This window comes from Cyprinodon tularosa, unplaced genomic scaffold, assembly GCF_016077235.1.
Source record: "Cyprinodon tularosa strain WSP-4 unplaced genomic scaffold, ASM1607723v1 ctg328, whole genome shotgun sequence".
Classification (NCBI taxonomy): domain Eukaryota; kingdom Metazoa; phylum Chordata; class Actinopteri; order Cyprinodontiformes; family Cyprinodontidae; genus Cyprinodon; species Cyprinodon tularosa.
Genome location: NW_024039039.1, coordinates 643,023 through 664,759, shown reverse-complemented (window position 1 = coordinate 664,759; position 21,737 = coordinate 643,023). Strand labels below are relative to the sequence as shown.

At 38.9% G+C, this 21,737-nt stretch overlaps 1 protein-coding gene across 3 annotated transcripts; it reads left to right on the top strand.

The window, feature by feature from the left end:
* Positions 1–558: 558 nt before the first annotated feature.
* LOC119788853 lies at positions 559–8,568 on the top strand. 3 transcript variants are annotated; one of them, XM_038293515.1, is made up of 13 exons: positions 559–732; positions 1,862–2,067; positions 2,221–2,358; positions 2,577–2,715; positions 2,804–3,944; positions 5,904–6,045; positions 6,132–6,275; positions 6,487–6,545; positions 6,856–7,046; positions 7,126–7,529; positions 7,695–7,794; positions 7,959–8,154; positions 8,241–8,568. In XM_038293515.1, exons 1-13 carry the CDS (start codon positions 604–606, stop codon positions 8,375–8,377), a joined length of 3,126 nt encoding a protein of 1,041 aa, XP_038149443.1. In that variant the 5' UTR covers positions 559–603; the 3' UTR covers positions 8,378–8,568. The 3 variants fall into 3 exon arrangements, with proteins under 3 accessions (XP_038149443.1, XP_038149442.1, XP_038149441.1); XM_038293514.1 differs by lacking the exon at positions 8,241–8,568 and having other exon boundaries at positions 2,804–3,211; positions 3,368–3,944; positions 7,959–8,198; XM_038293513.1 differs by lacking the exon at positions 8,241–8,568 and having other exon boundaries at positions 2,804–3,330; positions 3,361–3,944; positions 7,959–8,198.
* Positions 8,569–21,737: the final 13,169 nt, after the last annotated feature.

Below are 21,737 nucleotides of genomic sequence, written 5' to 3'. Positions count from 1 at the left end.
GCAAACTCATCCAGTGTAAGAGAGCATGTCCTTACAAAGCCACTAAAACTTCATCATTTTCAAAACGCAAAGCTTGCCTTCTTCCTCATTAATAATGTCATGAGATCCTGTCTATAAACAGTTAAGATATAAACAGTCTTCACAACTACATTTTACCAACCTAAAAAGGTAACAAAACTAAACATTATTAAAAGTATATGATGTCAAAAGATAAAGAGATACAAAATGGACATTGAAAGGCAAAATAACAGTCAAATGTTAGAAAATTTGTTTTTTATGGTTTTCTATCGACTATAAAACCACAAAAAAATAAATAAATTCAAATTCGGTGGAAACCTAGAAACAAACAAAGCAAACATAGTTTGCTGTGATTAAATAGAAAGCATTCTCACTTCCCCATATCTTTTTCAATTAAATGCCAATCTCTTCCAAGTGCTGTTTGTTTGTTCCAAACCAGTTTTGCAACTTCCTCTTACTTCGGTAACCCTCTAAGCATTATTTCACCCTGACCGTCACTCCTTCAACCCCATAGCTGTCTGTATATATGATGCTGCATCTAGATGCAAACAACATTGGCGGAGACTAAGCTGAGACTGAAGCATCATGATGGCCTCCAGAGTGCTGTTCCTTTTCCAGCTGCTCCTGCTGACCTCCCTGGTCTCAGCATCTCATCACTGGGGAGGAACCTTGAATGTTGCCTACAAAGGAAGGAACCCTGATGGATCCTTTAAGGTAAGAAAGATTACTTTTTATGTACAAATATAGGATGCTATTATTTCCATGTGTTATTGTTTAGTCTGTTGTAACTTAATAATATAATATTATTATTATTATTAATATTAATTAACTATTCCTTCAATTCTCACAGGTTTGCGGGATTTTTTTTACCTTCAAATTCTTTATTTATTACCTTTAAATCATTTGCTTCAATTATAAAGGCTTTTTGAGCACAGCTGAAAATCAAAATAGAAACTTTGATATTGAGTCAAGTTGAAAGAACATCCAAAATAAACAAATGTTCATGACTTCAATAAAGTGTTCAACTAACAAGCAATAAAAAGTAGTCTCATACTTAGTCTTTATTTTCACATCAACTTGTGCATACAGTCACATTTAATAAATTAGAATATTTGTTCCGAAAATTAAAGGTCTTACAAAACCACCGTTTAATCTGAACATAATAACTCTTGACATGTTATTCAACATTATTTGAAAAAGAGAATATTTAACTAAAGGGTTGAAATGTTAACTTATTCAACCCATAATCAACCCTTACCCTAATTAAAATCATATCATTATGAAAATTAAAGATTTAAATGTTGCGTTTAAAATTGCTGTATTAAAGCAAATGATTTCAAAATCTTCAGACTAGAGAAACAAATCTAAAGCTATTTTTATAACTAATCTTTAGATTTTTATGCAATCAGTTGTTTCACACTACAATTGGTCCAAAAACAATACAAAACAAAATTAGCTTCTGTGCTACATCGAAACTACTGCTGCAATTTTCTCTGAAACAGCAACAGTTAAAGGTCGTTAAAATAATGACCAAAGGAATCGTATTAAAAACAGTTTCCTTGAGTGTAGCTTTTCTTTTAATCTGAAATAGATTTCTTTTTCTCAGCCTGTATTATCCAAACTTCTCTGTTAACTCTGGGCTAAAAGCAGACAACTTGAGTTGAGCGGAGAGAGCACTACATAGTAAATAAAGGGCATTAAATCAATCCAAAATCTGATTATTTCTCATGCATAATAATAATGCACTCTGAAAAAATTGTCAGTAATCACCTCTCTTTCCTTTCAATTAACTAGAATCAAACTTATAAAACATCCTCTGTGTTCTGTCTCATTTGCCCCACAGATGTCCCTCCGAGCCAGAGACACTTATGATAGCTGTGTTTATACACATTACTGGAGTTGTTACAGCGGCAACTGTGGTATTTCAACCAGTAAAACCAAAACTCAGATTGACTCAAGCACCAATGTACCATCCTACAAAAACCAATGGTGCGAAACAGAACTTGTTGAGACATGGACCTTACTGAGTGACAAGCCTTTGAAATTCCGGTGAGCTGATACAAAACGCAAAAATATGTTCACATGTCAATAAGTGGAATTAGTATTAATATTAGTATCATATATTATATAACCATAACTGCTGTGTTTTGGAGCCAAAGTTAAAATGAATGTATATCTTGTTCTTTCCTTCAACAATATCAGAGCATCTAGCTGCTGCTGGTTGCCAACACGTAACTCAGTTCAAAACTGGAGATTGGATTCCCTTGTGGATTTTGGTACAAGATCAGACACGATGGAACCAAATAAATCACCTGAAATTGCCATTGTCCCCTTTTTAAGGTACCTTTGGTTTATATAATATCACACCATCTGATATAAAGGATAGTTCAATTTATTAAGAAATGAACTGTAAGATTTATAGGTGTTTAAATCCTTCTCATTACATCCCACAAGATGTAGACTTGCCTACTCAGAGACCTCAGACGTTTTCATTGGTTCTCCTGAAGTCTCTTTGCAGAACTGATTTTATTTACATTATGTGTTTGTATCTACTATAGAGTCCCTGAGAACTGCCCCAGAACATACAAACTGGCTGCCTTTGATCCTGATGGTGACAGGGTCCGCTGCAGGTATGGGAATTTACATGGATTCGAGTGTGACAATTGCCATCTCCCCTCAGGCTTCCAACTTGACCAGGTCAGTTAAAACATCATAATCGTATTATGAGAGCGTCAAAACGTTAAAAATCTGTTTTTGTTTTTTTAATGAACTGTGTTTTTATCAGGATTCTTGTACATTGCACTACCAGCAAACCTCTCATGAAAAAAGTGTCTTTGGTTTTGAGATGGTTGTAGAAGACTATCCACACAGCACCATTGATTTGTCCTATTCTGATGGATCGAGTGTTCGCAAGCATCCAATGGCTTCAAGAGGGAAGAGATCCCCATCAATGACATCTCCAGCTATAGCCACAACTACTACTACTACTACACACCCAACAACTATGACTACTACTACTAGACCATCAGCCAAAACTTTACCTATGACTACTACTATTACTACAACACCCCCATCCACAGCTCTACCTATGAATACTACTACTACTACAACACCCCCATCCACAGCTCTACCTATGACTACTATTACTACATCCCCAACAACAGCTCTACCTATGACTACTACTACTACATCCCCAACAACAGCTATATCTATGACTACTACTACTACACACCCATCCACAGCTCTACCTATGACTACTACTATTACTACTACCACACACCCAACAACAGCTCTACCTATGACTACTACTACATCCCCAACAACAGCTCTACCTATGACTACTACATCCCCAACAACAGCTCTACCTATGACTACTACTACTACTACTACACCCCCATCCACAGCTCTACCTATCACTACTACTACTACATCCCCAACAACAGCTCTACCTATGACTACTACTACTACTACTACACCCCCATCCACAGCTCTACCTATCACTACTACTACAACATCCCTAACAACAGCTCTACCTATGACTACTACTACTACATCCCCAACAACAGCTCTACCTATGACTACTACTACTACTACTACCACACACGCAACAACAGCTCTACCTATGACTACTACACCCCCATCCACAGCTCTACCTATGACTACTACTACAACATCCCCAACAACAGCTCTACCTAGGACTACTACTACTACCATTACTACACTCCCAACTACAGCTCTACTTAAGACTACTACTACTACAAAACCCCAAACTACAGCTCTACCTTTCCATACAACGACTACTAGACTACCCACAGCAGCTTTACCTTTCCATGCTACTAGTACTACTGCACCATCCACCACACCACTACCTTTAATTACTAGCAGCACTCCCCTTAGTAAGCTACCTCTGCAGTTCTCTTTTCTAGGTAAGAACATGCTATATGTCACTACAAAGTAATTTATAATTGCCATATTTCCTGTTTATTTGTATCTTTGTGTAGCCCTTTGAACAACAATAACACTTTGATCTCAGAAGGTTGAAGCACATAGAGATTGAAGGATTCTTTCTATTCCTAAAATCATACCATACGTTGGTATCTTTTTTCTTTTGCTTTATAGTCCAATGTAAATTGGCTTTGGTACAGTACAGAGTAACATCAGTAAATTCAGAGGCTGTTGGAGTGGGGCTTGAACTCAGAACCTCAGGATTCCAAGCTCTATGCCCTAACCAATAGGCCGCCACTCCCCTATATATTTTTTGTTTGTTTTGATGTGGCTGCATCCTTTGGATCGGTATGACAACGCATTGTCAATTTTGTGGCAAAAGCCAAAGGATTTATTTATAAAATGTCCAGAGACCTTTCAATAATTAATAATCGTTTCAAAAATGACCAAAAAATCATGCAGTGTTTGGTCATGTGTTGTGCGTCATGCAAGCACATTATGACGAGCTCCTGATCAGAAATCGTGGGTTTCAAGAAAATCAAACCTGCTTTATAATCATGTTGAAGAGCATTACCTCACTGAGAACTTTTTCCCCTGAGATTTTCACATCACGCGTTTCTAGCTAATTGTATTTATTGCTTTGGATATTGGGATTGTTCAATACTCCACCCTGTCTTTGAGGACGTACAGTGTGAGTAGTCACATCACATCCGAACCTCAGTTCTTACAGTGATTTTTGGTAATCTGCGATGGATTCCCTCAATTTAAGTTGGAGTTGTGAAACAATTATTGAAGATATCACAAAGTGTATCCCAGGCTTTAGAAAATGAAGTAAGTGAAGCTACGAATGAAACAAAGCTATTTCAACAAAGTGAACTGATTTAAATTAATCATTTAAGTTATAAGATTATATTATTGTCATGATTTTATCTAGTGATCTGACCCACATGCAGAAGACCAAACAGAGAGACCAGGGAAAAGTTTAAAAGGTTTTATTTTGGGAGAATGAGATGGGTCCAGTGCTGCTCTGAACACTGTCGAACCGGAAGTTTCCAGAAAAAGGTGTCTCTTAGTGAATCCAGTCGATGTGCATTGTTCCAGTGAATGTCTTGTTCTTTGGAGGGCAGACAGGGTTTACCCAGATTGCAGTGGTTCCTTGGTGAACTGAGAAGCTGACTGCCACTTAGTTTTCCTGCAGTACTTGAACGGGTTATAGTGGAGATGAATCCCCTGCTCAGTGAGAATCCCAAAACAATCCTTGAGGGGAAAAGTTGATCCAAACCACAAACTTGAATCCTCAACTCAGTTTGGTGCTCAGAGAATCCTTCCAGGGGGGAGAAGGTCCAAAACATCCAGTTTGCAGGATGACTTCCCGAAACTGGCAAACACTCTGGCGTTGAGGTAGTGGTAGTCAGCAGCTTAAGAGTCCTCAGGTAATGAGGCAACGAGCTGCAGGTGTGCAGGGAGGCCCAATGAGGATGGGGCACCACCTGGTGGAGGAGAAAAGGAAACACAAAAACAGACGACACAAACTGGATTCCTGACAATTCTGAACAATAATAAAGATTTGCAGGGTCTCTGGGAGAGAAAAAAGGCCCGAATTATCACAGATAGTCATCATTCATTTACTTAACATTTACATCAATTGCAGTGCAGGATATTTTCATTTATCTTCTCATTTATTAAGGTTTTCTCCTCTTAAGAGATATAGTCTTTTGAAACAACTGTGTTCAAGACAAGTAGACTTCAGTCTGATCTTTTTTCTTTTACATTTTTAATTGTTTTTAAAAGTTAGCCCCTTGTTTCATATATCAAGAAATCTTTCATTCATGAAATGATCAAATGTTTGGTGCAAACACGCATAATTTACAACAAAGTCAACTACGACAATGAATGGTACAGTATTTGTGGATTTTTAAAGCCTGTTTTTTTTTTTCCAGTGGACCCACCTGTTCCATCATGTCAGGAAGGACTCTACCTGCCTCATCTTGTGGCTCCAACACCTAGACACGGAGAACGCATTGTGGCTGAGGTTCAGAAAGAACTGGAGATCAGAGTCAAAGCTCAGGCATCACACTCAATGTAGTTTATCAGAGCTTACTGATGGCTGCCGGCAAGAAAACAGCAACAACGTCTACATGATATTTTGTGCTTTACTTTTCATCTAGTATCCAAAACATCATCTTCAGCGGGCCATCGAATGTCACCAAGCACAGGGACATTAACAGTGATTTTGTCATCAGGTGGACACCAGTTAAAGATGATCTTGGAGGTCATTTTCCGATCTGCTTTGCTGTGGAATCACAGAATGGGTGAGACCGGGATTTATTTATAATAAAAGCAATAGTTATTGAAATTGGGAACAATATATTTTTATTATATTTTGTACCTCAGCCATAAACATCTTTTCAACATCTTAATAAGTAGCATAAGACATGAAACCATAAATAGCATAAGTCCATTTTAGAAGTATCTATTAGTTTACTGATTTATTTATGAGGGAAACATTTTTTTCCGTTTCAGGTCATCCGTCTATCAGTCTGAGATGAGGTGTGTTCTGGTGGAAATTCGAAAAGAGCAAAGTAAGTTTAAACTAGAGGTATTTTTCTGGGAAATTACAGTTCTAACAAATGAAAAGCGTCTCTTCCTGTAAATATTAGCGGAGATCATTTTACAGAGCGACTTGTTCACATTTAATAGTGGATAAACTTGGTCCCATTTAGGTAAAGATGTATTCCTTTGCTAAGTCTTTAAGATTCCTTTTTACCTCCATCCAAGCACCTGGAGGTCATTGCATTACCTTAATGTTTTGGAGCCATTCTTTTCATGAGTTGTATACATTTTTGTTTTGTTTTGTTTTGTTTTGTTCCGAACCAATTATTCTTGTTCCAGTCAAAGCCCAAGTTACCTGCACTGAAACAACAATGAAGGTGGAAGTTGAAAAGCAATCCTTCTTTGGACTTCAGGAGGATCATCTTCGCCTTAGCGACCCCAGCAACACCATCTGCAGCCTTAAAAGGAACTCCAACAGTAGCCACATAGTCGCCATCATTCCTCTCAACGGCTGTGGTACTCAGATAGAGGTGAAAACAAGTTGTGTTCTATGCTGCACATGGTTAATCTTTCTAGCATTTGTATAGGTTGTGACTATTTACTCTGCAGGAAGACGACGATTACCTCATTTTTAAGAATGAGATCACAACAGTGGAGGACAACCCAACAGAGCTGGTCACCAGGAAACACTTGGTGGAGGCCCGTTTCTACTGCCAGTACCCCAAACGGGGCAATGTGACCCTAAGCTTTTCAGCACACAGAAAGAACGTCACAGTTTGGGAGAGAGGTTTTGGCACGTTCATCTACCAGTTTGAGTTCTACCAGAATGACCAGTTTGGAGCCATGTTTGACCCAAACTCCTACCCTCTGGAGTTTGACATTGGAAACAGGATCTACATGCAGCTGGATGCCAGCTCCTCTGTCAATAACACTGAGATGTTTGTGGAGTCCTGCAGAGCTGCACCGTATGACAACCCCAACTACCATCCGACCTACTCCATCATTGAGAACGGGTAAGCATGGCTGCAGAGGAACCCAAGGAAGACAAGCACAGAAACCATTTACTATGGTCCACTTCAAATAACATTTGCTGATGATGATTTTGATGTGCTGACGGTTAATAAAACTGATAAGCTGTAAATCTATTTCAGCTAATGTGAGATTTTGGTTTCAATTAGGTGCAAAGTTGACCCAACTTTGCAGATTTACTCCACACCCCAAAACAGACAATTCAGGTTCAGCATGGAGGCCTTCAAGTTCATTGGACTGCATGATCAGGTTAGGAACAAAATGTGCTACAAAACATTTGATTATGAAATTAGTTTCTTTCACTGAACTGAATGTTGAAACATTCCTTGGTTTCCACATACTTGTGGTCAAAAACAACTTTATCCATCAGGTAGTGTGGTAGTTTTCAATGGCTATTTGCTTTATGTGTTCAGGTGTACATCAGCTGCACAGTCATGATGTGTGAGGCAGGAAATCCCAACACCAGGTGCTCTAAGGGATGCATGAACTCTACAATGACTCACAGCCCTGTTCGTAGAAAGAGAGAGGCTGTAGTCCAGAGCGGAAAGCATTTGGTTTCCCAGGGTCCACTGCGTCTGCGGCGTGAAGCAAACCCCAAAGGAGGCTCAGGTAGGGAAACCATTTTAAAATATTTATGAGAAGCTGGTTTAATGTGAGTAGGACTCCATCACTAACTGAATTTCTCTTGTTTGCAGCACCAGATCTAAACCTGAACCTGGTGTTATTTGCTGGATGCCTTCTTGTTGCTGTTGGGATGGTCTGTGGCGTCCTCATCTACAAAGCCAAAACCTCCAGGGTCAAATATCAACCTCTGCCCTCATATGAAAACTAAACCACCTGCGTCTGCTGGGCTGCTTTCTGGGGTTTTGGGAATGTGGGATTCTTTATGAAGTTCTTTTAATATCTAATAAAGGCTACATTCACACTGCAGCCTGAAGTGACCCAAATCCGATTTGTTTGCCCATATGTGACCTGGATCTGATCTTTTCATGGCAGTCTGAACAACACAGATCCGATTTTTTCCTATCCAACCCAGGCCACTTGACTATGTGGTCCTGAATCCGATACGAACCTGATCTTTTCGAATGCGACCTGTGTCTGAACGGCCAGGTCGCATTCATCCTACCTGAACGTCATTAATACCCGACAAAGGTCACTATTATGCGTCTTGCTACGCAGAAGCGGCAAGAAAAACAACAACCATGGCAGATGATGATGCGGAGAGCAGTATTTATGTTTAACCATGTTGAAAAGATTGTGTTTTATGGCTGGAAAAGATCGCTATATGCGCGCCAGCGCTACCATCCATGTTTACTTCCGGGAAAAAAGAGCACACTGGCCTGTGACGTCATTGCGTCCTCTACTGCGCATGCGGGACACTTGCGTTGTATGACTGCAGTTCACACAAGAGATCACATACAAGTCACATATATTTGGAAATGTGCACAGCAACGAAAAAAAATCGGATTTCGCAAAAAAATCGAGCATCAAGACCAGCAGTGTGAACGTAGCCAAAGATGCAAATATCTGGAAATGTGGTTTTCTATTAATCATAACTGGAAGAAAGGTTTTATTTTGTCTAATGTTTTGTCATGATTATTTTCACCTATAATCAGTTGTTTTATTTTGAAATAGATTTGATTTTTATCTTTTCATTCTAATCCTGTGTATAAAAATGGACCTAATGTTCCTAAATGGTTCAATAAAAAAATACTTCTATGAAGATTAATGCTCACATTCTTTATTCAAAGTGGTAGCAATGATATTTCACCATACAGGCAGTTTGATTTATCAAGACCCGTCTCCGCATCCATCCGACGCTCCGTGTTTCCCAGATTAAACCGGTCCTCACCAGCACTTTTTGCCCTCAAGCCGAGCCGCCTTCACCACCTGAGACTACAAGGGGCACCCATTTTTTACGGTCCTGAGGATTGTGGACTCCTGTCGATAAGGTCGTGGCTGGCAGTACCTGGTCGACTGGGAGGGCTACTCTTCATATAGATTTAAAAAACTACATAAAGAGTAATTAAGGTGTGGGTTTGAAATAAAACTGCTTGTATAAGTATTTATTATACGTTTATGTTTGCAGAATACTGACTTCATGGTTATTTAATTGAGTTGTTGAGATGTTAACTATAGGAAAGAAGGATCTTTTGTAGCAGATTGAATTGCAGCAGATCTGCCTTTGACTGAAGACAATATTGTTGTATAACAGTTTAATAGTTGTCTGTAAGTTTTTTGTTGTATGAAGAATTATTTGTGAAATTGTTTCTAGAGTAAATCCTCTAGAACAGGAAGATGAAACAAGGGCCTGCCCTGTCCAACCCATGCATCAGCCCAGCATTGCAGCACTTCTAGAATCGGTGCACTTATGCAGAATAGATCACACTCTCCCCAACAGACCTACAGACGATATGCAGCTTCTAGCTGCATAAAAACACTGTTAAATTGATCATACTAATAGCACAAAACAAAGCATAATAACAATCTTTTTGTAGGCATGTGATGTGTGATGAATCATCACACCTATTTGATTGGAATTAACCTGCTGATCAGAGTTGGATGTTATATTTTTAAGAAATGACTTAGACCTAAAAACATAACAGTTCATTTCGGGTGTCAAACTTTTATCATAATTAAATTCAGTTATTCCACAAAGAAGCAGAAAAAAAATGCTGAAACCTTTTTATTACCTCAACTCTAAAGCTAATGGAGATTCAGTCTGGATATAGATCAATTTTACTTATTTCTAACACAAAGTACACACTATCTTAGCTTATTTATCAAAAAAGGGGCCTCCATTTTTATTTCATGAAACTGCTTCAACTTAATAGTTGTTTTAACCTGACAATAAGGAATAAAGGATTAATAGAAATGGCTGCTTTGATAGAGATAATAAGGATACAAGTTGAACACAGTTATGTATCTGAGGTCTACCAACCTGTATATAATATTCTTAGTACCTGTGTTTTACATTTATAGCTCTGAATATATGTGATGCAAGTACACATAAATAATACCCACAGAACTTAAAATGTGCACAATAAGCATTGTGGTTACTGTGTCTTTCCAGTTCCTCAGCCTTTTACTACTTGACTTGTAGCATCACCTGGAGGGCAGCAGGGGAACAACTGGTGTTTAGGATTTCAAGGTGGTCAATGATTTTCACGAGCCTCTGTAGCCTCTACTTGTCTGCATCACTTGTGCATATGGACCTCACAGAGATGCAGCGTTGTTATACACTCACCGGCCACTTTATTAGGTACGCCTGTCCAACTGCTTGTTAACACTTAATTTCTAAGCAGCCAATCACATGGCGGCAACTCAGTGCATTTAGGCATGTAGACATGGTCAAGACAATCTCCTGCCGTTCAAACCGAGCATCAGTATGGGGAAGAAAGGTGATTTGAGTGACTTTGAACGTGGCATGATTGTTGGTGCCAGAAGGGCTGGTCTGAGTATTTCAGAAACTGCTGATCTACTGGGATTTTCACGCACAACCATCTCTAGGGTTTACAGAGAATGGTCCGAAAAAGAAAAAACATCCAGTGAGCGGCAGTTCTGTGGGCGGAAATGCCTTGTTGATACCAGAGGTCAGAGGAGAATGGCCAGACTGGTTCGAGCTGATAGAAGGGAAAAAGTGACTCAAATAACCACCCGTTACAACCAAGGTGGGCAGAAGAGCATCTCTGAACACACAGTACGTCGAAGTTTGAGGCAGATGGGCTACAGCAGCAGAAGACCACACCGGGTGCCACTCCTTTCAGCTAAGAACAGGAAACTGAGGCTACAATTTGCACAAGCTCATCGAAATTGGACAATAGAAGATTGGAAAAACGTTGCCTGGTCTGATGAGTCTCGATTTCTGCTGCGACATTCGGATGGTAGGGTCAGAATTTGGCGTCTACAACATGAAAGCATGGATCCATCCTGCCTTGTATCAACAGTTCAGGCTGGTGGTGGTGGTGTCATGGTTTGGGGAATATTTTCTTGGCACTCTTTGGGCCCCTTGGTACCAATTGAGCATCGTTGCAACGCCACAGCCTACCTGAGTATTGTTGCTGACCATGTCCATCCCTTTATGACCACAATGTACCCAACTTCTTATGGCTACTTTCAGCAGGATAGTGCGCCATGTCATAAAGCTGGAATCATCTCAGACTGGTTTCTTGAACATGACAATGAGTTCACTGTACTCAAATGGCCTCCACAGTCACCAGATCTCAATCCAATAGAGCATCTTTGGGATGTGGTGGAACGGGAGATTCGCATCATGGATGTGCTGCTGACAAATCTGCGGCTACTGTGTGATGCCATCATGTCAATATGGACCAAAATCCCTGAGGAATGCTTCCAGCACCTTGTTGAATCTATGCCACCAAGAATTGAGGCAGTTCTGAAGGCAAAAGGGGGTCCAACCCGTTACTAGCATGGGGTACCTAATAAAGTGGCCGGTGAGTGTATGTATGAGGTGCAGGATCCTTTCAAACTCTGCCACCTTTACATGGTCCACAAAAACAGATGCATTTGTACTTTCTCCAGGGGCACTAAAACTAATTTATATGATTTCCTTTTTGCAGCCCTGGTCTAAGAGTTCTTGTATGAGGTTTCTTCTTGCATGCCTAAAATGTATCACAGCCACATGGAGTGTTATTGTCGGGTTTGAAATGTCCTTGCCAGAAGAATGTTTTTCTTGTTCTTTCTAACTTTAGAAAAACAAATAACTTCCCTGTTCTTCTAGAGCTATGTGGAGGATTATCACTGTTATCTTAGGTTTTGAATCCAGGCCTTTGTTATTTGTCTGTTGTCCTGCAATACTAAAACGTGACTGTTTGGTTAGTTGGTCACTATAAATTGGCATTAGGTATAAATGTCTGCATGTTTTTTTTTTTCTCTGTGTTTCCTGCAATGCACTGCTGACCTCTACAGGTTTGCTTTCATGTCTCACACAATACCTCCTTGAGATGCGCCAGATCCTTCATGACCCAGTTACAAGCACGTGTGCATTTTCACCATTTCTGGCTATTCTTTTTGATTTTCCTCAGAACTTGTGGTTGCCTCTGACTCTTCTTAGTGGTCATAGTGGTCATTCCAGATGAAGGGACACATATTAAAAAAGAAATGTTTTATACCATTTTATTTAGCTCATAGCCAATCAGTGATCGGTCAGGGAGGGATCTTAAAAAAACAAATAAACAGAGAAGTAAAGGAGGCATCAAAGAAATGTGGTTAAATGCATTACACGTGGGTTTTTTTTAATTACTTCTCTCTGACATCACAATATTTTTATTAATTTAGCTTTAAATGATAAACCAGTTTGTCCTCCTGTTCATTTAGATATTAAAAATGAAACAATGATGCTTTAATTGCTAAATATCTGCAGATGTCCACCATCTGCTTGTTAATGCTCAGATAATTTAGATCCTCATATTTCCTCATTCTGATATGCAATCAAGCACCTATTGTCATACCCAAAGGTTTAATTAACTGAACATTAGCAAGTGGAGCAGAGAAACTAAATTATTATGCATACGTGTGTAGTTAGGCTCAGGTTGCTAAAACCTCATTGTTCAGAGTAACAAAACAAAATTTTCAAACCCTGTCTGCAACTTTGCAAAATCTTAGTTTTCAAGCATAAAAATACAAATATCTTCTTTAGGATCAGCTTTTGAAACAATTCTCACCCCTGATGAGTCAGCTCTCTTTACGAGAATTCAGTAAAGTAGGTTTAACTGCCCTATCAGGATCTCCTGTTCCACAAAGTGGTCAAACAGGATATCATCTGTTTCAGATGTTTTTTTATGAACCAAGTGGGTGGCATTTTTTACCATGTTGATCTTGGCAGATAGCAATCGTTTAAGACGTTTGAACAATCTAGGCATCCTGTAATTAGAAACATGTCATGTCTGAGCTTAGCATTGTTTGTTTTTTTTACTCTGTGCTGATAGATCACAGCTGACAGTTTCACTAAATTATGCAGGGTTACAGTAAGTGATGACAAGCTGAAGAATAAAAACACCGCAGAACAAACAGACACAGTTAAATATGAACACGGTCGTTCCATTCAGTCTGTTTGTTAAAAGTGTTTGTAAGAAAGAGAAGTGAACAGGCTATGGTAACTGCTCAGGGGTTTCCTTGTCTTTGGACAACTGTATCAGAGAGATGGTTGAGTAACATTGTTTAAGTAGAATATGCAGGTTTTATCGCCATGAGCTATGATAACCCGTCCATTCATATTGGAAACCCACTCATCCATGCAGAGTGGAGAGGGTTTGGGGCCTACCTTAAGCTGTTATATCGTGAGATCTGGGATGCGATCTAGACAGTTTATCGACACAAAGGCTCACACAAACAAAAACGTCAGGTTTTTGAACTAGAATAAAATTTAAAATCCTCCCTCTCACATGTAAAGCCTGAAATGGCCAAGCTCCATCTGATATCAGAGATCTGATTGTTCCTTATGTTCCTAACAGAGCACTTTGCTCTCAATCTGCAGGTTTACTAGTGGTTCCTAGAATTTCTAAAAGTAGAATGGAATAAAGATCTTTTAGTTATCAGGCTCCTCTCCTGTGGAACCAACTACCAGTTTTAGTCCTTGAGGCAGACACCCTGTCTACTTTTAAGGCTAGGCTTAAAACTTTCCTTTTTGATAAAGCTTATAGTTAGAGTGGCTCAGGTTATCCTGAGCTATCTCTATAGTTATGCTGCTATAGGCTTAGACTGCTGGAGGACATAGGGACCCTTTTTCATCATTCTGCTTCATTCTCTCTCTGTTCTCCTATTCTGCAGAACCTGTTAGTTCAATCTCTAACATTCTGCTCTCTCTGCTTTTTCTCATCATAGTAGCTTCATCTGGTCTGTTCGTTTTTGGCTCGACTCATCCTGAAGAGAAATATCAGCTTTACACTGTTAGCAACACCTTTGTTTATAGGTGTTAGGGTTTGGCCTGTTTTTCATTGTAGTCCTGTGAATAACTGGATGTGCTCTCTTTTATCCTCTGACATGGGAGCTGGATCAGAGCTAGTCTGCCTGGCTGTTTGTTTCCTGGACGGGGCCGCCTCTGGGCTGATGGACAGTCGCCCTTTTTATCTCTGCGTCTGTCTCCTTGAACCCCAGTCAGCCTCAGCAGGTTGCTGCTCACACTGAGCCTGGTTCTGCTGGAGGTTTCTTCCTGTTGGAAGGAAGTTTGCCTCTCCACTGTTGCTACAAGCATGCAGACCGGATGATCTGGTTGAATTGTAAAGTGCTTTAGATGACATGTTTTGTGAACTGGAGCTATATAAATAAATTAAATTGAATTTAATTGAACTTTGGAAGGAAGCTGTAGTACCTGGAGAGAACAAAATATACAAAGGAAGAACATTAAAACAGAATAGAATAGAATAGAATAGAATAGAATAGAATAGAATAGAATAGAATAGAATAGAATAGAATAGAATAGAATAGAATAGAATAGAATAGAATAGAATAGAATAGAATAGAAAATCCCTTTATTGTCCAACAACGGGGAAATTCTGATGTTTACAGCAGCGGAAAAGTTCTAGAAAAAATGGACCTTAGAAAAATGTATAAGAATATATGTAAATATATGTAAACTCAAAAAGAAAGATTTGAACCCTGGACCTTCCAACAAGTTGGCGATGTCAAAACCTACTCAACCTTGCAGCTCACTCAGGTGATCAAAAAGAATAACCGTGAAGCATCACTGTAACTTCATTGGTACCGGTACCTCTATCCTCCTAATTCTTAGTGAGGCCTTTGCAAGGTGTTCTTGAAAGCAACAGTTGTTACTTTAAAATCTCAAAGTGCCATCAAAGACATGGAAATTACCTTTCTAAGTTACAGCCAAACAAGGTAATAACTTTATAAAACTGATGTTCACAAAGCCTGGCTGCAGGGACTGAGTGCTGCCAGTTGGAGCCCATTTTTCCCATTGCTACAATTCTGCAACACTGATGTGTCTCACAACAGTCCATGTTCCCAGCATTGTTGGCCCACCCTAGATGTTCCAAGTTGAACAAGCTAACATTGGGCCTCTTGACATTGTCTTATAAAGACACCAGATTAATCTCTTGCCTAAAAGGATCTTTTAAGTATTCTCTTGCCCTTGAGGCTTTGTCACAATGTTATGACTATTTTTTTTTATAATTCAAAGTCATATGAAGGAGCACAGATCATGGCTGTTTAGCTCAGGTAACTCCATTAAATTACTTAGATTTCCTTTAAATGTTAAAGGTATTTTTGTTCTATTCTATTGGTTTTGAGGAAATGTGAGTTAACTGATAATATTTCACACTTGTTGATAAAGAGTATTTTAACTACATTTTGCATTTTGTTTAATACACATGATCTATATAAACAAAGTTGGTAAAACAAATCCACAAACAGGCTTGTTCGGGTTTATGTTTCATTTCAGGACCAAAACGAAACCAAAAAGTTCCCTGAGTTTTGATTTACTGGAGTCAGAAGAAGGGGAAAGACCTGAAAGACAAGAAGTGAGCACGTTGCTCTGCACGAGTGCGTTAGCTCATTGTCTTTCACTGAGGATCAAAGCTGGAATGGGCATGTATCACCCAGCATGCATCGTATGTCACATTATTAAATTCTTTGTTCTTAAAAGCAGTGGCCTGCATGAAAAGTTGGCTCACAAACAGGACATGAGATTAATGAGACTATATCTAATGACAGATGTTAGTCTCAATCATAAATCAACTGTCAAAAGCTAAACTCCTATTTTCAACCTGAATCGAAACCATTTGTTTTAGAACAAGAGGTCTTTGTTAGCTGAAGCAAAGATTAGGTTCATAAGAGCACTTGACTAAAGGAATACTTAAATAATCCTTCATACAAATGTCTTGATTTATGCGCCTGAAAACTCTCAGTAAAACATGATGTGTTTGTATATCTCTTGCATTATATATAGAGCACTGCTATCATGACCCCAAAGACTAAGTTTGTTTATGTTTGGTTTTTGTTGTTCTTAAATTGTTGTTTATTCTCTGAGTATTTTGATCAGTTTTTAAACAAACTTGCTTTTTATAAAATTTCTCTTAGCTGGTCTTCCTGCAGATTTTGTGCATTTAAGTAACTACTCTCCCCTGTTTGTTGCAGTGGGGCGAGTTCCTTACCCTGGTTTCCAGCTATTCCTCTCTGGTTTGTCAATGTTTTCAGGCACTCCTTTGCAACACTCCTTAACTCTAAGTTTGCTTTTTTTTTACTTTCAGTCCGTCTGAATCTAATTTTGACTTTCCTGTAAAATTGTTGGCTATTAACCTTTGGAAACCCAGGTTTAAGTCAAACTTTTCAGTAAAACACCCTTTATTTAAAAGAAAATCTGTGTTTCACCGGGCTTTAACTGAACCCTATATAGTTGGGGTTATTTTTAATGCTTTTTATGTTGTCGTCAATCTAAATATTTTCATTTACCTAAGTCAATCTCACCCAGAGCTCAATTTTCAACTAGATACAGAGGCTGTAAATTATTCACATCTGGCTGAAAGTAAAATATTTGAAGTATTTAAAAAGTATTTAAAAAGTTTTATAAAAAGTTTGAAGGAGTATTTGACTATTTGTAATTGAAGTGTAGAAAAAACTCAGATTTAGTGAAAGCTAAAAACAAAAAACATGAAATGTTAAAACAAATTGGCCTACAAAGATCATCAGATATTTTCAGATGTTAATAAAAAATCTCTTCTGATGTTTGGTTTCTCTAGTGGCATTTTCTAATATTGAATATAACTACTATATTACTACTGATTTTTAGACACATACTAGATACATCTGACTGAATAGAAGTGGTTTAATGGCAATGTCAGCTTTAATTTAACCTCCAGAGAAAAATCGATACCTTTAATCAGAATGAGATCTTTGAAAAAAGTGTAACATTATTATTCAGTTGGGAATTGAATTTTTATATTCAGCAACCTGTTGCTTCTATTCACTGTTTATCTTATCTATCCTGAAACTACTACCTTTAGTTTCTTTTTCACTGCAGATATTCAAGTGAAATGAACCATCCCCTTTGTTCAACCATCTGTAACCAGATAAGCTCAAAGGTTTCAGGTTTCTCTTTGCTCTCACACAGACCAACAACAAATCAAGGTTAATCCCTCAAATTACTGTGTGCAAGTACATAAAATTCCTTATAGATTCACAAAGATAAGCGTTACAAGAACAAATTTCTGTCATGACTCCGAAAGAAGGACCCAGTATTGAAGGCAAGACAGACAAGACACTCAAAAGCTATTATTAAAACAATAATAGTGAAGCAGCAGCTAGGGCTTATGAAGCTGGAAACTCTGCTAGAGAGAAACAGAAGTTGGCGACCACGTAAATCTAATGGTGGAAGATTATGAACGTGAGTCACTAACCTGGTTTACCAATTCAGTCCATAGCCAGAGAACGAGGTAGGATCCAGCTAGTGGGTTTCAAACAAAATGCAATGGGCGCCGCCCAGAGTGTCCAGACGCTGCAGCCCCGAGCATCTTTTAAAAACAGGCGGATCTGCATTGTTTAGGGCAGAAACCTCTTGTTTAACAGTTTAGTCCATAGCCAGAGAATGAGGTAGGATCCAACAGGTATGCTGCCAGCAAAATGCGGTGGGCCCAGTCCAGTCTGTCCCAGATGCTGCAGCCCTGGAGGACATGCAGGAGTCAAAAGCTAGGCCAGGGAAACCTATAAGAACACCAACAGGCATTCTCAGAGATTCAGGAGTCTGAAGCCAGGTCAGGCAAACAGATCAGAACAGAAACAGGCAGGCTCAAAGGTCCAGGAGTCCAAAGACAATGAGGGGCAACCTGTTCAGACAGGAACACACAGGCTCAGTGGTTGAGGAGCAGAAGGGTCAGGATCAGGAAATCAGAAACACCAAGGAACTCTATAAACACTCTCATCATTGGCTAGAGAGAACAAGATAACCCACCCCTGATTAAATTGATGGTAGCGCCTTAAATATAGGCATGAACAGGTGGATGAGATGAGAGGTAATGAGAAACTGGGCAGCATTGGACAGGTGAATGGAATGAGTTCTTAAGGCATTCATCAGTGCCAAGATCCTGACAATTTCAAACTCTTCCAGTTTAGTTTTGTCACTTTAAGCTATTCATTAATGTTTTCTAAGGCTGCTGAGTTTACACCAGATCAGAAAATAAGATTGATATAGAACTGCTAGAGACACTCTCACACACAGCTTGAAAAATCTGGCGCAGATGGCCTGCAAACAGGCAGCATAAATAGCAGAAGGAACTGTCATGGTTTTGGTTCTGTTCAAGTTTTATCTGATTCATTGGTCTTATTTCCATTTTTGTGTTCTATTTATTTTTTTATTGTACTTGAGTTGTTAGATATTTATTGTTTTCCCTCTTGTGCCAGTGTCCTTTCCCCTAGCTCCCTTCTTGCCTCTGTTCACACCTGCTCCCAATCTGCTATTGAGCCTGGTATTTGTTTCTCTCTCCTTCTGTTTAGTCACTCTTTGCTGGTTTGTCATCATTTATTTGCCCCCTGTTGTTAGTATTACTGGTTCTCTATTTCTATATATTCTGAGGATTTATGTTTTTAGATTTTTGCTTCTGTTACCCTTTTGTTATTAAACCTTCAAATAACCACCTCAAGCTTTTGTGTCTGCATTTGGGTCCTGTCAAACCTCCACAAGACAGAATGAGCAGCTTAGCAGTAAAAAGAACATAACGATTTATAAAGTGCAGCAGTGATCAAAATGTAAACAGTGGGGGAGAGACATCGTGCAAGAGGCAAATATGTGGAAAGTTCAGTGCAAACAGAGTCTCAATGTATGAATTTTCCACAGTCTTATAACAGCCTGGGAAAAGCTGTTGCAGAATCTGCTGTTCCTTCATCGAATGCTGTAAAGCCTATTCCAAGAGGAAAGCAGGGAGAACAGTCCATGGTGGGGTTTGAGGGGTCACTGATGATGTTTTGCCCCAATGATCCTCTCTGCTGTCATCACTCACATTCTAATAGTCTGAGGCGCTGCAGCCTCCACACCACACAGTAAGACAGCTGGTGAGAACGCTCTCTCTGGTGCTTCTGTAGGAGGTGGTGAGGATGGTTGGGGGCAGTTTGGCTCTCATTGTCCTCTGTAGGATGTACAAGCACAAATTAAAAACAATCCACTATATTTTTTTTAAGTTTGAAGATGTTTCTCTTCCCATCCAGGAAGCTTTTTCATTTCAAATATCAGGAATAGCATTGAGTTTGAGGTTTTATACAGTAGCCCAGTTTCAAAACCAAAACAAGGGCCTGTTGGGCTACTGTATAAAACCTCAAAATCAACGCTGCATTACGGGCTGCTGCCTGGATGCTGTCTGATGTCGAACTTGGACCAGTCTTCTGACTACAGCTTGGATTAACCCTCCTGGATCCATAGATTCCCTGCGTGCTCTGGCTGTTGCAAGACTCTGCTCCTCTTCTCTTCTGGATCTCTGGTACCGCCTCCATAACGAACTCTAGAGTTGCGCTCCTCTGGACTTCAGTCCTTCTTTTGGGCTAGGAATGAACTTTGCCTGAGAATCCAGTGAGCTGACGAGCAACGCAAAACGTTATTTTTCAATAAATGCTTTGAATCTTGCCACTGTCTGTTTCGCCTGAATTCTGTGTCCTGCATTCTGAGCTCATTACATCTTTGCTTCTATGTGCTTATAAGTTTTTTTCTGTTTAAAGGGTGTATTTTCTCTCCACCTTTGCTGCATGCTTGCTCGTTGTGAGGGATTGCTTTACACACAATATAGGTTAATATCTGCCATCGCCATATGCTCATCCAGGAAGAGCGAATCCTGCAAATGCAATGACTCAATGTAATCAGCTGATTTTCCCTAGTTAGCAAACTTTTGACCAATCTAATTGTATTATCCGATTGAATTGTCTCCTTAAAGTGCATTGGGATGATGTATTGTGAAATGGCTCTATATAAATAAACTGAAAAGAATCAAACAAAAGGTGTATAGAAGATGCAAACTGAATTTCCGCAATACTTTCCAAGGCTGGCTTGACTAAAAGGGTTAATGCAGCACAAAGCAGAACAATCCAGTTTTACTGATGCAATGAGGACTTCAACACAGGCAGCAACTGTGTATTGATTAATGTAGGCCATAGTTTATTACATAAGGATTAAATGAATGAGAGAACCCACACTACATCACCTACATGGATACAAAATGACAGGTAATGAATGAACAAAACAAAAGACATTGTATAAACAGGGTGAGGCTGAAAAGCTGAAACAAAGCAAAGGAAACTTTGCTGCACAAAAACAGCAGAAAAAAAGGAGCTCATAGAAGTGAACAGGATCAAAAGACCACAGAATAGGTTTATAATGAGAAATATCTAAAGGAAAACTGTCCAGTGCCCTTTACAAAGTCATACAGCCATGTGTGTAAGCAAAAACAACATCCAAATATGTTGGTAATTCATTCTTAATAAAACCTTATTTCACAAATTAAAGTAATTAAAGCAATACTGCAAAACTTTTGATCCGAGCATGTGATTAGCTTAAAAAAGTATTTAATCATGTTTTTTTTGCAAACTACAGCAATTAGTGTATTAATGCTGTGTGGGCTGCTCTTCTCAAAAACTAAGCTGTGTGATTTTTCAGGGTCGGATCTGCACTAAATGATTCATATGACCCACAATGCAGCTTTATGGCAGATTTAACTTTCCTTAACATCTTAAGACCTAAGGTCTATTTTTAAAAACAATTTGCTTTTAATAAATTAACAGAAACTTGCTAACGGATAATGTGGATGTGAAAATTTGAGAGTAAATATTCTTTGCCTGAATAAATGAGGTTTAAATGCCAGAGAAAGAAACAAAAATAATAAATGGCAACAACTTATTGATGTTGCCAGTCTTTCATCAGCCATGCATAATTCAGCGCCACCCAGTATACTGTGGATTCAAGGCCTACGGAAACAGACACTTTGCATGATATTTGAGTTTTAATCAGTTGATACAAACTTTTGTAGAGTATTAGTTGGAGATTTGAACATATAATTTTTTCAGTCATAGAGCTAGTCAAGCTTAACAAAACCTAACCAAGTTGTTTGGTAACAAAACATATATATAACCCTTAACTAATCAGACATATTTTTGAGTATATTTAAAAAAACATATATATTGATGATACTAAATAATAATTAAAGTGCAGCTTGTAGCCTAATTCAAATTGCCATGAATAAAAG

Excerpts from the sequence above, each read along its gene's own strand:
- LOC119788853 (XM_038293515.1), top strand. The coding sequence starts at position 604 with ATGATGGCCTCCAGAGTGCTGTTCCTTTTCCAGCTGCTCCTGCTGACC. Across the intron at positions 733-1,861 it reads ACCCTGATGGATCCTTTAAG|ATGTCCCTCCGAGCCAGAGA; the intron begins GTAAGAAAGATT and ends TTTGCCCCACAG. Across the intron at positions 2,359-2,576 it reads GCCATTGTCCCCTTTTTAAG|AGTCCCTGAGAACTGCCCCA; the intron begins GTACCTTTGGTT and ends TATCTACTATAG.